At 40.4% G+C, this 13,995-nt stretch overlaps 1 protein-coding gene across 2 annotated transcripts in view; it reads right to left on the reverse strand.

The window, feature by feature from the left end:
• Positions 1–13,584, reverse strand: part of LOC148018023 (Ribosomal protein S5 family protein) — a 29,125-nt gene extending 15,541 nt beyond the window's left edge. The window contains exons 1-7 of one of the 2 annotated variants that reach the window (XM_087661649.1): positions 13,325–13,584; positions 12,908–13,191; positions 12,774–12,824; positions 12,587–12,694; positions 12,348–12,443; positions 12,146–12,244; positions 11,958–12,080 (exon numbers count right to left, since the gene is read on the reverse strand). In XM_087661649.1, the coding sequence (XP_087517775.1) occupies positions 11,958–12,080; positions 12,146–12,244; positions 12,348–12,443; positions 12,587–12,694; positions 12,774–12,824; positions 12,908–13,191; positions 13,325–13,436 (873 nt within the window). In that variant the 5' untranslated portion in view covers positions 13,437–13,584. The remainder of the gene's footprint in view (positions 1–11,957; positions 12,081–12,145; positions 12,245–12,347; positions 12,444–12,586; positions 12,695–12,773; positions 12,825–12,907; positions 13,192–13,324) is intronic. The other variant, XM_087661650.1, reaches the window with a different exon arrangement.
• Between the last annotated feature and the right edge of the window lie 411 nt (positions 13,585–13,995).

The raw sequence follows: 13,995 nt of genomic DNA on the forward strand, positions 1-13,995 counted from the left end.
ATGCTAGATTCTCCATATTTCTCACTGATGTTGGATGAGAGTACAGATAGAGGACTTGAGATGCATTTGATAGTATATGGTATTTATCTTGCAGGTAAAGGGGTGGGGGTTAAGCAGTCAAGTTTTATGGGTATTATGACACTGACAGATGGAAAAGGAAAGACCATCTATGATGCTTTGATGCACTTTCTTAATGCAAGAGGCCTATGTAAGGAAAGAATCATTAGCTTGGCAACTAATGGGACATCATGTATGGTTGGACATGAGATAGGGGTTGCTGGGCTTCTTAGAAAGAACTTGCCAAATTTAATTGCAGTGCACTGCATTGCACATCAAGAAGCTTTGGCTGCTGGAGATGCTTGCAAATTATTTCCAGAGCTTCTCTTTGTAGAAAAGCTAGCAAACAAAGTGTATTCATGGATCAATAACTCATCTAAAAGAAACAATGAATTGATGTCTCTTTTAGAGATTATGCAGCTAGATACACATCAACCATTACAAATTCATGCAATTAAATGGCTTTCACGTGGACAAGTCATGGAAAGACTTGTTGCCTTAATGCATGCTATCTTGACAACTTGGAAAAATGAAAAGTTGATGGATTGGTACAATAAAGCTAGACATTTTGTTGTGCAGTTTTGCATTCATATGATGGTTGATGTATTAAAAGAATTGAATTTCTTGAGTCTAAAGTTTCAGGAAGAAATAGTGGATCTAACAACCATTGGAAGTGTTATTGATGTGGTTATATCAAAGCTTAAGCATTGCTTTTTTAGACCCATGAATTTCGCAAAAGATACCACATACTTATCAAAGTTCTTGGGATGCTCTAAAAAAGAATACTTAGAAATGGTTGATAAGGATGGCTATATACATAGACATGAATTGATATATAGACCGCTTCCTAAAGGTAAAGACAAAGATGATGCATCTACTGGGAAGAAAAAGGATGTTGAAAGGCAAGATGCTCCAATGATAAGACCACACATTGATGGTACTTTGAAATCTTGCATGCAGCTTGCAATGGACTATGTGCAATGTTTGATAGATAGTCTAAATGCTCGTTTTCCAGATCTTCCACTCTTTAATGCTGTAAAGCTTTTTAGCCCATGCTTTTATGCTCAAGATGATGAAATTAGAGAGAAGAATGCTAAGAGATTGCTTGATAAGTCGGTACAACATCTTCAACCATGTGAGGAAGGAGAAGAACCGCTGCATCCCTTAGTTGATAGAAAAGCTTGTGAACAGGAGTTGTTTATGTTTATTGAGACTCTTTGCTTAGATTGTAAAGGGTTTACAATGAAAGAAGCATGGAGAGCATTTTCATTAATGAAAGAATGGCAAGAAAGCTTTCCTAATATGATGAAGTTATGGCAAGCTATTCTTGTTATTCTAGCAAGCACAGTGGCGTGTGAAAGAGGTTTCTCGCGCCAAAATATGATTAAGGATGCAAGAAGAACATCAATGTCTATCAAGACTTTGGATGCTCTCATGCGTGTTGCACTTACAGGACCAAAGCTAGATGATGTGGAATGGAATAGAGTTTTTGAGATTTGGCAAGATGCTAAAGAACGCAGGATATATGATGTTTGAGTAGTGCAAGATGTATGATGTTGGGTATCTTCATTCCTTAGTGAGTCGAGTCCTTTTCTTTTTGTGTTTCCCTAAAGGCATGTCAAAGTGTTTGATTACCATAGATATTTTAAGCATCCAAACCTGAAGTACTACTTGGGTTTACCATTGTCGTTTTAGAGCTTGCCTTCTTAAGTGATTCAAATGTCCAAATTCGTGTATACCTTTACATATATAATTGAAAATTGCATTGATTTATCCCAAAAATTTTACAAAATGAAATTTTGAAGGGGAATTTTTTTTTCCCCACGTCATGATGTGTAAAATGAAGGGCAAATATGCTTTAAGGACGTCTACTAAAATACTCATGAAGGGCATCCTTAAACATCAAAAGGCAGGCTTGCCTACATTTGATGATGAAAAGGCTGAAATGGCCAAGATACCATATGCTTCAGCTGTTGGCAGATTGATGTATGCTATGGTTGCTACACGTCCTGACATTGCTTTTGCAGTGGGAGTGGTTAGCAGATACATGGCAACCCCTAGCAAGAAGCATTGGGATGCAGTGAAAGGTATAAGCAAAAGGCATCTATTGTTGGCTTTACGGATGCAGACTATACTAGTCATGCGGACTACAAGAAGTCCACTTCTGGGTATGTGTTTACTTTCACAGGAGGAGCAGTCTCTTGGATCTCCAGGCTACAAAAGTGTGTTGCATTGTCTACTACAGAGGCAGAGTATCTGGCTGCCACTGAGGTATGCAAGGAGGCTTTATGGCTTTCACGTCTGGTGGGAGAGCTTGGCATCTCAGAGTTACCTGTTCTCCATTGTGATAGTCAGAGTGCTATCATGCTAGCACGGAATCCTGTCTTTCATGCAAAGACAAAGCACATACAGGTGAAGTACCACTTCATTAGAGATGTACTTGAGAGCAAGAGCATTGAGCTTGTCAAAGTGCATACAGATGATGTAACCGGCTTGTTCACTAGGAAGGGCGGTAGTGTACAACCAAAATAAATAAATGCTTTCACCCAATTTACAGTAGTCCACTTTACCTGAACTTAAAGACACAGAATCAAGAAGACATACAGGAAGCTAGAATGCTCCTGTTGCAACACATACACCCTGTTGGCCCCTAAGTTAGGCGCCCCTTGCGGTATTTCTTTATTTTTAAAAAGAGAGAGTACAATGGGCTATCTTTCACCTATTTTGGGTGAAATTTGATAGCATAACAGTACAATTACTGACCCAAATCAAGTTGACCAGGAGGGGAAACTCTGCCCAAGTCCGAATCTTCTGGTTGGAGTGCAGAATTGACCATTTCAACCTGCTGTATATACTGGTTCAGACCTGTTCTGAAACCTATTTACAACTCATATTGTTCCCTGTACTGTTCAGCCCACTGTAATTACTGGTTCAGACCTGTTCTAACACCTATTCTCAGCTCATATTGTTCCCTACACTGTCTTGCATCATCTGGGCCAAGTGCCCCTTGATTCTGACATCAATTGGACTTTGAAATAACCTCTGAACAGTCCAGAATCAGAACTGATTTAATGCTGTTTCAGACACTTGCTTGGTGAGGTTACTACCCTCACCTGTTCCTGCTTGTGGGCACAAACAACTGCTCCTGTTCCTGGAGAAAATAGGCTCTTGCCTCATGCAAAAACAGCATATTCCACACAGCTGTACCTGAATCAGAAGAAAGGCCCTTGATTCTGCAGCATAACCATACTGTCAGGGAGAGAAAGAGAGAGAGTAGGAAGCAAGCTCAAGCCTCTGTGCATCATAGACAAGGTAAACCAGCTCTCAGGAGCTCTCCATCTACAGCAATCCATCTCCCTTTCACAAAAATGAGCCCCCCATGCATTGAAACTCGTTTTTGTGCTGCCCTCTCTCTCTCTTTTGGGAATTTATGCCCAAATTGTGACACATGGCATACATGTAACAATTTTCCTGTTTAAACCTTTCGGTCTAAAATTCTCCATCCTCGGTTCAAAATTTGACCTCGGCACAGACCAGAGGATTAATCCTCGTACAAAAACGAAGATAATGACACGAACAGATTCTGGGGTCCAAAAATAGTAACTCCCTAAATTTTAGGAGTTGCTTCCATTGCATCCCCACTAGTCTTCTGACCATCTTTGCAGACTATGGCTACATCCAAATTTGTAATGTAGCTCAATTAAAAGTGAATTTCCACTGATGACCCCACATGGACTAATCTCTTGAAGATTTGTCCATCTTCACTTTGAACTAGTCTCTTCCAGGCTAGTTCTTCAACACACTTGTCCATATACACTTTCACAAGTCTCTTCCAAGCTTGTCAATCTACAATGCCATCAGTCTCTTCCAGACTTGTACTGGACCTTAACTGTCCAGTCTTGACTCACTAGACATTCCTATCTGTTTCACATACTGGCCATGCAACTCAGGCGTTTAGATTTCAAGAGGGATCCTTCCAAAAAGAAAAACCAAATAAAATATGTAATAAAGAAATCAGCAAAAAGGTACTAGTTGTCACAGTCTTGTGACAGATGATCATCCTGCAGACCTTCTCACGAAGAGTCTTCCAACAGAGCGATTTGCTCATTGCCGACAGATGATGGGAGTTGGATAGATATATTTATTTCAACTTTATACATACCTAGACTTAGCTGATTATTTTCTCCTCTTAAGGCACGTTGCCTTTAGGTGGGAGGTTGTTGGGAATAAAGGGCCATCGTGCCTTTTATATGTGCACGGGTGTGAACACACCCTTAGAACATTGTACTTTCATACATATATCTATCTAAAAACCTAAAGTGGTGCACTCATTATTGTACCCACAAGTCGTGCTCACTCTTCTCACTACTCTGCACTCTCTCTCTGTCTCTGATGCTGTGTGTAAGCATTGCGTGTCTTGATCCTCGCGCCACCGGGTGCAACATCCAACGCCTTCGTCAGACTTTGACAGAGCTCACAACCAAGAGATGACAAATTGACAAAGTAAAATGGCAAGCTAGCAGATAGAGTGCTACTATGATTCTTCTCTATTTTCGTACAATCGACATCAATATCAGGTTCCCTTTGAGGAATCTTGGTGATGGCCTAATCATCCACTCCTTGAGTATCCATGGTGCTATTCTAATGATCTTTGTTGTATAGACTATGATGAGTCATCATCATTGTATCATTGTATTGTATCAAATCACCCATGATCTAAGAGATGGTGTTAGCATATTAGTCAGCTCATGAGTGAGTTTGTACATGTATTATAGGTTGGGCACATTATTGTGCATTTCTGCCTCATTTATGGCCAACTTGGCATTTTAGCTAGGCAACCTACATCTTTTATTATTATTAATGTTGACTGACTTTATTGTTGGTTTTAGCCTACTTATTGCTTGGCACTCTCCTCCACCATCATTCATCACTTGGAATCTTCCAAAGCAAGTCCTATTGGAGAGAGGGAGCCATCGTTGAGCTAAAAACACATTAGCTTCTTTAAAACAGCCCTAAAACGTGATTAATTAATTAATTAAACCTTTTTATAAAAAAGAAATGTGTCCCTAGAGTATCTATGTCCCATAAGCACAAACCCTATTTGAGAGAACCCAAACTTTCTATAAATAAACATGTTGCCCTCGATCCAAAATCAATCTCACTTTTGCAATTTGCACGTGCTATAGCTTTTGTTACGTCCTTGGACATCTAGATGGTTGCCACTAGCATCATTCACTATGGTCATGAAGTGACTTAGTGTGTATGCACTAATGGCACTTCAGGGTTAAGGCAGCTAAGTCTTATTTATAGGACTCAAGGCCCTATTGTGCACATCATTATATGGTCACCACTCTTGGACTTTTCACCTGTTGGCCGATGCATATGTACACCAAGATGGTACGGGCTAGTGGTATAGGAGACCAACCCTTGAAATGTGGTTGTGACCTAAAGTGCTACTATTTTCCAAGCTCGAGGGTGAGCCCATTTGGCTCTATAGCTAGGAGGTGAGTCTAATGTCCAGTCCCTTTTATTTGTGGACATAGCTCAAGATGCGATGATGTGCATAAAGCCACTTTTGCTCACAAAGCCGTGATGGTTCATGCCTAACAAGTATGTATTTATCTCGTTCAGGGTGGTACAATACACTGCTAATAGGAGGGGTGTGCATAGGGGGCACATGTTGCAGGTGTTGTATACATTGACAAGGTATGTTTCTTGTCCCATACTCGTGTTCACGTTTTGTGGGGCAATGCTTGTGTGCAAGAATTTTCATTGATTCTAACGCTTGGAGTCCAAGGAGCTACCACTCTACGGCTATGGCAAACCATGATTGGAAACTGAATTTTTGTAGCCTATGTAGACATCAATACATATCACGAATGGTGATCAAGGATAATCCTCTCACACAACCCAAAAACACGAGAAAAGGAGCGTCGACATAGTTTAGTGGATTGATACGAGCCTTTGAGAATCTGATCTGGCTTTGTCAATCCAAGTAGCTATCTTTAAAATGTTAAGAGTGCTCAACAATTTGATGTGCTTCCCCTAACACCACCGCCCAACCACCCGACAAAAGAACACTTTCACCTTGAGAAAGTCCGTGATTGAAGCACACGCTCAACTTCCTGTAGTGATTTTATCAAACTAAGAGCATAAGTACAATATCTACAACATAGTTGTCAAGTACGAAAGGTATGATGCGATACGGTACGATAAAATACGGTACTAAATGGTACATTATGATTTTATAAGGTACGGTACAATATTAGTACGAAAAAAAATTAAGATGATTTTTTTAAATAACAAAAACCATAAATCATTAAATGATAGAATACATGTTTAAAGTGAAAATAGCCATTTCATTACAAAATAAGATAAATACATGAGGGTGATCATCACAGGTGCATGGGCTGCGCAAAACATGTGATACAACTACAGTCTAGTGTATCATGCATGTGGATACAATGATAGTAGATATCTGATACAAAAAAGAGAGACCTATGAATCTATGATGAGGCATCACTATCATCATCATCATCATCATCAGAACCATTTGAATACTCATTAAGAGAGTCTGAAGATGACTCCTCGACATCAGATGATGGGACACGCTCATACTCATCCTCACTAATGAGATTACCATCATCATCAAATGATGGCTCCCTAGGTGGCAGTTGTGTAGGCAAGGGGGGGATGTCATCATGATGCACAGGATGTAAGCTACTAGAGCCCCGCCTTACATATGTCTACAAGCCACTCAAACCACCCCTCCTCAATGTTGGAGAGCGTCGAATGACCATGCCCCTTCTACCACCTACTCGAACTCCTCGCCCACGAGCATACTTGACTGCGAGTGTCACGAGTATCTGCTACTATAAGCTGTCTATAGAGCTCTGCAAAAATCATCTCCTCCTTCTTGTCCACCTCCTGATGTACACTTGGAATAGTATCGCCCGTCAACTTGAATGTATCAACATTCACCTATACAATGTAGCGATGCACGTAAGATTGTGAATGCTAAAGTCTAAATTGTAAAGTATAAACTTCAAAGTTCAAAGTTTAAAACAACAAATTTTAAATTTTATGGTTAAGTGTTTAAACTTTACCTGCTTTGGACTACCCATGCTCATCATAGCCCTCATCATATTGTTGGATGTACCAATGAGGCAAAACCATGAATACGCTTATGAATCCATGCCCTTCTCCTCTCTACTATCTCTAAAACATGTGTACGTTGTGTCTCTGTGATCACTGACATGCCTCCATTAATGCCGCTCTAAAGAAGTCAACGAGAAGGCCCAAGGTGGACCCCTCACAATCACTCATACATAACACCCTATAAAAGGGAGTCACGACAATGACAACGGCACAGACTATTTGCTAAAACTGCTCATTAAGGCACAAACATTGCATGGCTTTGGCCTCCTTTGTCTCATGCTCATCCCACTCATTCCATAGAATGGACACAACTATCAAGGCAAACCACACCTCATAAAGGCGCTCCAACAATAACCACATGTAAGCAAAGCGAGTTAAAGAAGACTTCTTAAACTCCAATGTACTATGCTCACAACACGTCGCAAGCACCTTTATCTTTACCCTAAAGAAGGTGACAACTGATGTAGCTTTGCAGACCACCCTCTTCACCCACTTGAGCTTCCCAATGTCCTCCATGAGCAAGTCCAAATAACGACTTGCACATGGAGTCCACACAATCATGGGAAACTCGACCTCAAGCAAATGGCCCATGCGCCAACAATTCAATGCATTGTCGTTAACAACTTGCACCACATTCGAGGGGCCCACCTACAACCACAATTTACAAATTACAAGTATACTAACAATACTTGAAGGTTGGAGAGAGAGAAAGAGTCGAGCCTTTCAAGTTTCAACTTTCAACTTTCAAGATTCAAGAATGAAGAGAGATGGGGGTTGGGGCTCGGGAAAAAGAGAGAATCGAGATAGATATTAGAGAGAAATTAAAATAGAGAGATAGATAGTTATGCATCAATCAATTATCATAATGAAAGAAAGTAAAACAAATTTAAAAGGTAATGTATACCTCAATGATAGCTTGTCGAATGTGGTAGTAGATAAATGCATCCATTGTTTTCCTCCCCCTCTTGCCAGTATCTACGGCCCGCAAAAAGTAAGTGCCGAGTGAACATGAGATGAGTATGTTGATGATGCCCCGTTTCTTACGATCACTCTATCTATCGATGAGAATGGAGCAACCATATTTTATCCATACGACCCAAATAAGATCAAGGGCTCTATCAATCCTCTTCTCCTCTTCATCAATCTTTTTCGTCCTCATGTCGTAGTATGTGGCACCGGTCCATCCTTCACATAAACCCACATTGGCACTGGCTTTTACCATCTTCTTCCATTACTCTTGCTTTAGGACATTGAATGCAAGATTGCACTCAATCACCGTGTACGCAATTTCAATGTCCGCAAGTCGTTGCCTTTCTCTAAGAAAGGCAACCGATCCATGCACATGACCGAAAGCTTGAGAGAGAGTGAATTATTACTCCCGCACCACATGAGCCTCTACTCTGTCTTTTACCGGAGCCAGATGTGAATGTGGAGTCCCCCACCACCAATGGTAGAGGCCTCTCCCACATTGGTTGAAGATACGCCTACATTCAATGCTTCCTCGTTAGTAGGCATAAGAGTTAGTACCAATAAGCCACTTCCTCCTCCTCTTGTGGATCCCCCTCTCATCTTAGCGAGAATCTCCTCCGTGATGTCTTGAGGGATCTCCTTGCACGGAGCAACTTGCCCTCCTATCTTGGAAAGATGTTGGAGAAGCCAAGTTGTACGACTTATATAGCGCTTTTTCCCGCAATACTTGCATGTCCAATGGGGAGAGTTGAACTTCTTTGTATCCCTCTCCACATGGATCGCATGCAAATTGAAGGCCTCGTGCTTCTCACGAATCATGGTGCCGATAACGGAGAGGCCCAGGGGAGAGTGAAAGAGAGAGAGAGAGAGAGTGTGTGTGTGTGTGAGAGTGAGATGCTTCAATCTCAACTCTTGAAACTTGAGTCTTGAAAGTTGAAAAAGAGGGAGAGGCCCGAGGGTTGGAATAAGTTGAAAGGACAAGAGAGAGAGAGAGAGAGAGAGAGAGAGAGGATGGGAGATAAAATGGCAAATGCTTTGATAGAGTGCAGGATAGAGGGGATGGGAGATAAGATTTGAGAATAGCAAATGCTTTGATGGGATGCAGAAAAGAGGGGATGGGAGATGAGAATGACAAATCACAAGTCCATTCACGATCCAAGAGAGGAAGATGAGAATGGTAAATGCTTGCTGAATTGGTGGGGAAGCATGGAGGAGAGAAGCACCTTTTGTAGATGAGAGAAGGGTCAAAGTTCAAACAATCAAACAGGGGTCAACAATCAAAGAGAGCTGTCAGCTGGATGGAATCCAAGGAGAGTTGGAGTAGCACCATACGATGTATAGAGACAACTATGATCTACAACAAGATTTCTTAAGACAAACTCACCACCTCATCTATATATTCTAAAAAAGTACACAAGAACATATGTAAATATGCCCTTGAATTTGGGCATTCATATTATATCGCCAAAATCCTTGAAGCATCATGTCAAGCCTAGCTTGTTGATGCTTGACTTCCTTTCCTTATTCAACACCCAATCACCAAAACTTACAGTCACTATCTATTTATGATCATATTGACTTTATCAACCGTGGTCACAATCAATTCTAGCTAATCATGCTGCAGCCCTTTCTAACTTAATATCATAGCTTTTCTAATCTCACAATAGCTTCCAAACTAATAAGCAGTTCAGCTTCTCGAACTATTTTCACATTGATGCATAGTCACAACAGGCCACTTCTCCTATGCAAACAACCATCCCCGATCACATCGACAATCTGCATGAACAGTCCTCTTTGTTTCCTTCACAATGTTAATAACTCATGACTTTTGTTTTGGCTAGCAAATATGTCATGGACTCTGAGTTAGATGCTTATTCAGATGATAAGTCAATCTATTTAGCATCTACTATTACTCCTACTATGTCACAGGCAGAGTTATGGCATGCTCGCATGGGGCATGTCAACTATGGCAATTTTGATGCTTATGCAGCATACACATATGCTAGATGGCTTACCTCTCTTAGGAGAGACCTCCTGAGTATATATGTGAGAGATGCATTTTGAGAAAAATGCATCAATTCTCATTTCCCCGTGATGTTGCTTTTAAGGCAACTACCAGATTACAGATTATGCATTCGGATGCATGTGGCCCTATGCAAACAAAGTGATTGGGTGGCTGCTATTATTTGGTTACTTTCATTGATGACTTTACTCATTTTTGTTGGATCTACTCATTGGTGAAAAAGTCAAAGATATATGATGCATTTTTTGCTTTTGTTGCACTTGCTGAAAATCAATTTGGCTACACAATTAAGAATCTCCATCCGGCCCAAGGGAAAAAATACATGTCTTCCATGCAAAATAATTTTTTGAAGCAAAAAGGCATTGTCCATCAGTACACTACTACATATACTCCAAAGCAAAATGGGGTTGCAAAGAGGAAGAATCGGTCTACTTGATCACAGAGATTGTTATTATACAAGAATTCTTGTATCACTCATGCAAATCTTCCATCTACTGGAAATGCATTTGGCTTGATAACTTCTGTGGAATATTCGTTTTATCTCATCAAAAGTCATCCATGGGAGTGGAAACAAGGATGCACTCAGACATTGCCATAGGTGAAAAGAATCTCCATGTAATAATTTTGTTGAAAGAGATAAGATCCCATGCTCATCTTCTGTAATACCCTGCTAAGGTACCCTGCTAAGGAAATAGTAAAACTCACCTTGGTCAATCGTCTCAATGATAGTGTGAAGCTGATATATCACAATAGCCACCTCGCTCGTATGTGTACGTGAACTTGTAACAATCGAATCATCCACATTAAGGATGATACAACCAAAGAAAGGAGTCTACTGAATACAAATAGAGATTTGTATCCAGCACACTATATGAATCTCTATGAGATTAAGTATGAATCAAACTTTTGGTACCAAGCTCAAGGGGTTTCCTTCAAATCATAGAGGACCTTCTGCAAGCAATAGATATGCTACTCATGTCCAAGAATGATGAATCCCTTGGGCTGTTCCACAGAATGGTTAATCCCTTGGGCTGTTCCACACATACTTCCTCTTGAATCTCCCTGTTTAAGAAGACACTCTCAACTTTCCAAGGAAGATCTAACTGCCTGATGTTGACCACATGTCATGCAAAAGCTCAACATTATGCAATATAAGTAACATCATAAAGTTCCATTTTATTTTTATGAATTTAACATTTGATAAAATGAAGAAATTCAAAGCTATCCCAATGCACATCAGTAGTTAAGTTTGGTATTTTGGCGTTGACTTTTTTTCTTTTAAAGGTACATGAACTGGGTTAGAATGTCATAAGACAGGCCCATATTTAGTGTAGGCATTAAAGCAACTATTTGTTTTTTATGCCCTTCTAAATAAAATAATAGTAATTTTTTAAAAGCCAATCCTCTATTGCCCCTTAAGCAATGTGGCAGAGTACCCTTTTTGTTTCAAAACTATGATGTGAGGATTTGCTGGCTGATATCTTCGAGTTGTTTTTTTTAAATTGACTCTTTCACCTTAAGAATGAAGAGTTACTGCATGTCTTTTTAATATTAACACAGTTCCAAAGGTAAAGACCTGTGGTACTGCAAGGAGAGTATAAGATAAGGCATGTAAGGAGAGTATAAGATAAGATGCCTTAAACCTTATTATTTGACAAAATTTGCACCTAACTATAATATTGCTCTTGCATTTATAAAGCAACCACCTAAAGTCATTTTGGAAAGAAAAAACTGATTAATTACAAAATACCTTGCTTAAAGCCAAGAAGGTTGCTCTCACAGTGTTGTAAGGATTAGCAGATCCAATTAGCTGCAGTCTCCAACAAATCATGATCAGCCACTTTGCTTGCAGGCATATCAAATTCTGCTGCACCTACACAGCAGTTATACTGTGAAACTTGCAACCACGCAGATCATTTTAAGCAGGCCATCTTTTACCTTTGACTTCACACTTGTTATGCCAGCTAGCTGCAAGATAGATCTAACTATGCCTCCAGCCCGGAATGTGCCAAGAGTCCAATTTGGCCACAAGCGGACCTGTGCAAAAGGAAATAAGAATTGAATTGCATATCCAAAGTATCCAAACAAATGTACACCTTGCACCTGTAATCCAGAGACTGCACCAATTGAAAATGTTTACCTTAGATTTCTCATATTTAGCTTCAACATAATGATAGATTGTGGCATCTTTAAATCTTTCAAAATAATGGAGATTATTCAAAGCTCTGGTACTAGCCTGCCATAAGAAATGTAATGAATCTTATATCTAGCAATGTATTTCTCATTCAAAACTTAGCTCCTATCAAACTGATGATAAAGCATACTGATCTTTTGATTTGCATACAATTTAATGTGATAATCTTTGAGCTCAGTGATTACCTCCTTGATAGCACGTTGTGCTTTGGGGGCTTTTCCCTTTGCCCAGCCAACAACTCCTTCTCCATTGCCACAAACAACTAGTGCAGTAAAACTGGCCTCTCCTCCACCCTAAACCAGGTGTAAGATCTTAGAGGTATGCATGAAATGGATGTATAATTAAGTGACATAACTGCCAAGCAGCAATTACCTTAGTAACTTTGAATGTGCGGTTGACATCAACTACTGTAGATTGAAATTTCTATAGACACATTGACAAGTTCGTAAGCAACCCAGATATGTACTAAATCCAAGTGTATCAAAGCTGAAACAATGAGAACTCACACTTAACAGAAGGTTCCTCTCTCTGCACTTAAGATAATCCCTTCTTTCTGCAGCTGTCTGGGGCATTGGTTCATTATCCTCATCAAAGTCCATGCTAAACATATTTCCACGCCCACCACCCCTGCCACCAAAATTACCACGAAAATTGTCTGCACCAAATGGTTCTCTTCCAGTTTGTGTGTAGCCATCTTGATCCTTCTCCTCCCCAGATTGACGAAAATCTTGCTCAAGATCATGAAATGTGCTGCCACCCCTTCCGGTTTGAAGAAATCGCTTCCCAATATCTGCAAAAACTCAATAAAAATAAAAATCACACACACGCACACACGCTCTCTCTCTCTCTCTCTCTCTCTCTCTCTCTCTCTCTCTCTCTCTCTCTCTCTCGTATACATGTATCAAGAAAAGGATTGATCCTACCTGAGTACCAATTCCTGTCAAACGAGAATGTACGTGCCGTACGCGGCAGCGGACAGGCAGGTTTGCTGTGAGAAATCCTGGCGCACATGCGGAACAGCCTGCGAGACGCCATGGTGCCCTCACGATGTAGTGCAAACTGTTCGCTGCATCGCGCTTACTGAAACTCTATGGAAATTCATGCTCACAGGCTTAGTGACATTGCGAGATCATACGCGAACAGTAGGAATTCCAAAATTTTCACTTGAAGTTTTTGTAATGCGTAGAGTAGCATTTACATTTATGTCCCCCTTCAAAGGGCAAAACATAGTGGCAGCCACAAATTGAGGATCTTCACGTTGATTTTCCCTTGCTATGTTAGACATGTTAATGTCCACCCTTGTAAGGTGCCACCAATGATCTATAGTGCTCAAAGTTGTAAGGCCCCTATTATGAGGAGAAGCCATGTGTGAGCCCGACTTGTATGTCAAATAAGGTGTAGGTGGTTAGATGGCAAAAAGGTGATGTGTGTCTAGCCTTTGGATTAGATAGAGTAGTTAAGTTGGTAGCAACTTGAGGCCCATTGCATCGTTTTGTGAAGTATAGGAGTTATTAGGGACCCATATTTTAGGGTCCAATGGCCTTAAAAGTAGCTCTTCACTAAGAAAAGGTCTCAGGGGAACTAGTGGCCCCTT

Source organism: Lygodium microphyllum, chromosome 21, assembly GCF_053477565.2.
Source record: "Lygodium microphyllum isolate KBCC chromosome 21, Lygodium_microphyllum_v1.1.10, whole genome shotgun sequence".
NCBI lineage: Eukaryota > Viridiplantae > Streptophyta > Polypodiopsida > Schizaeales > Lygodiaceae > Lygodium > Lygodium microphyllum.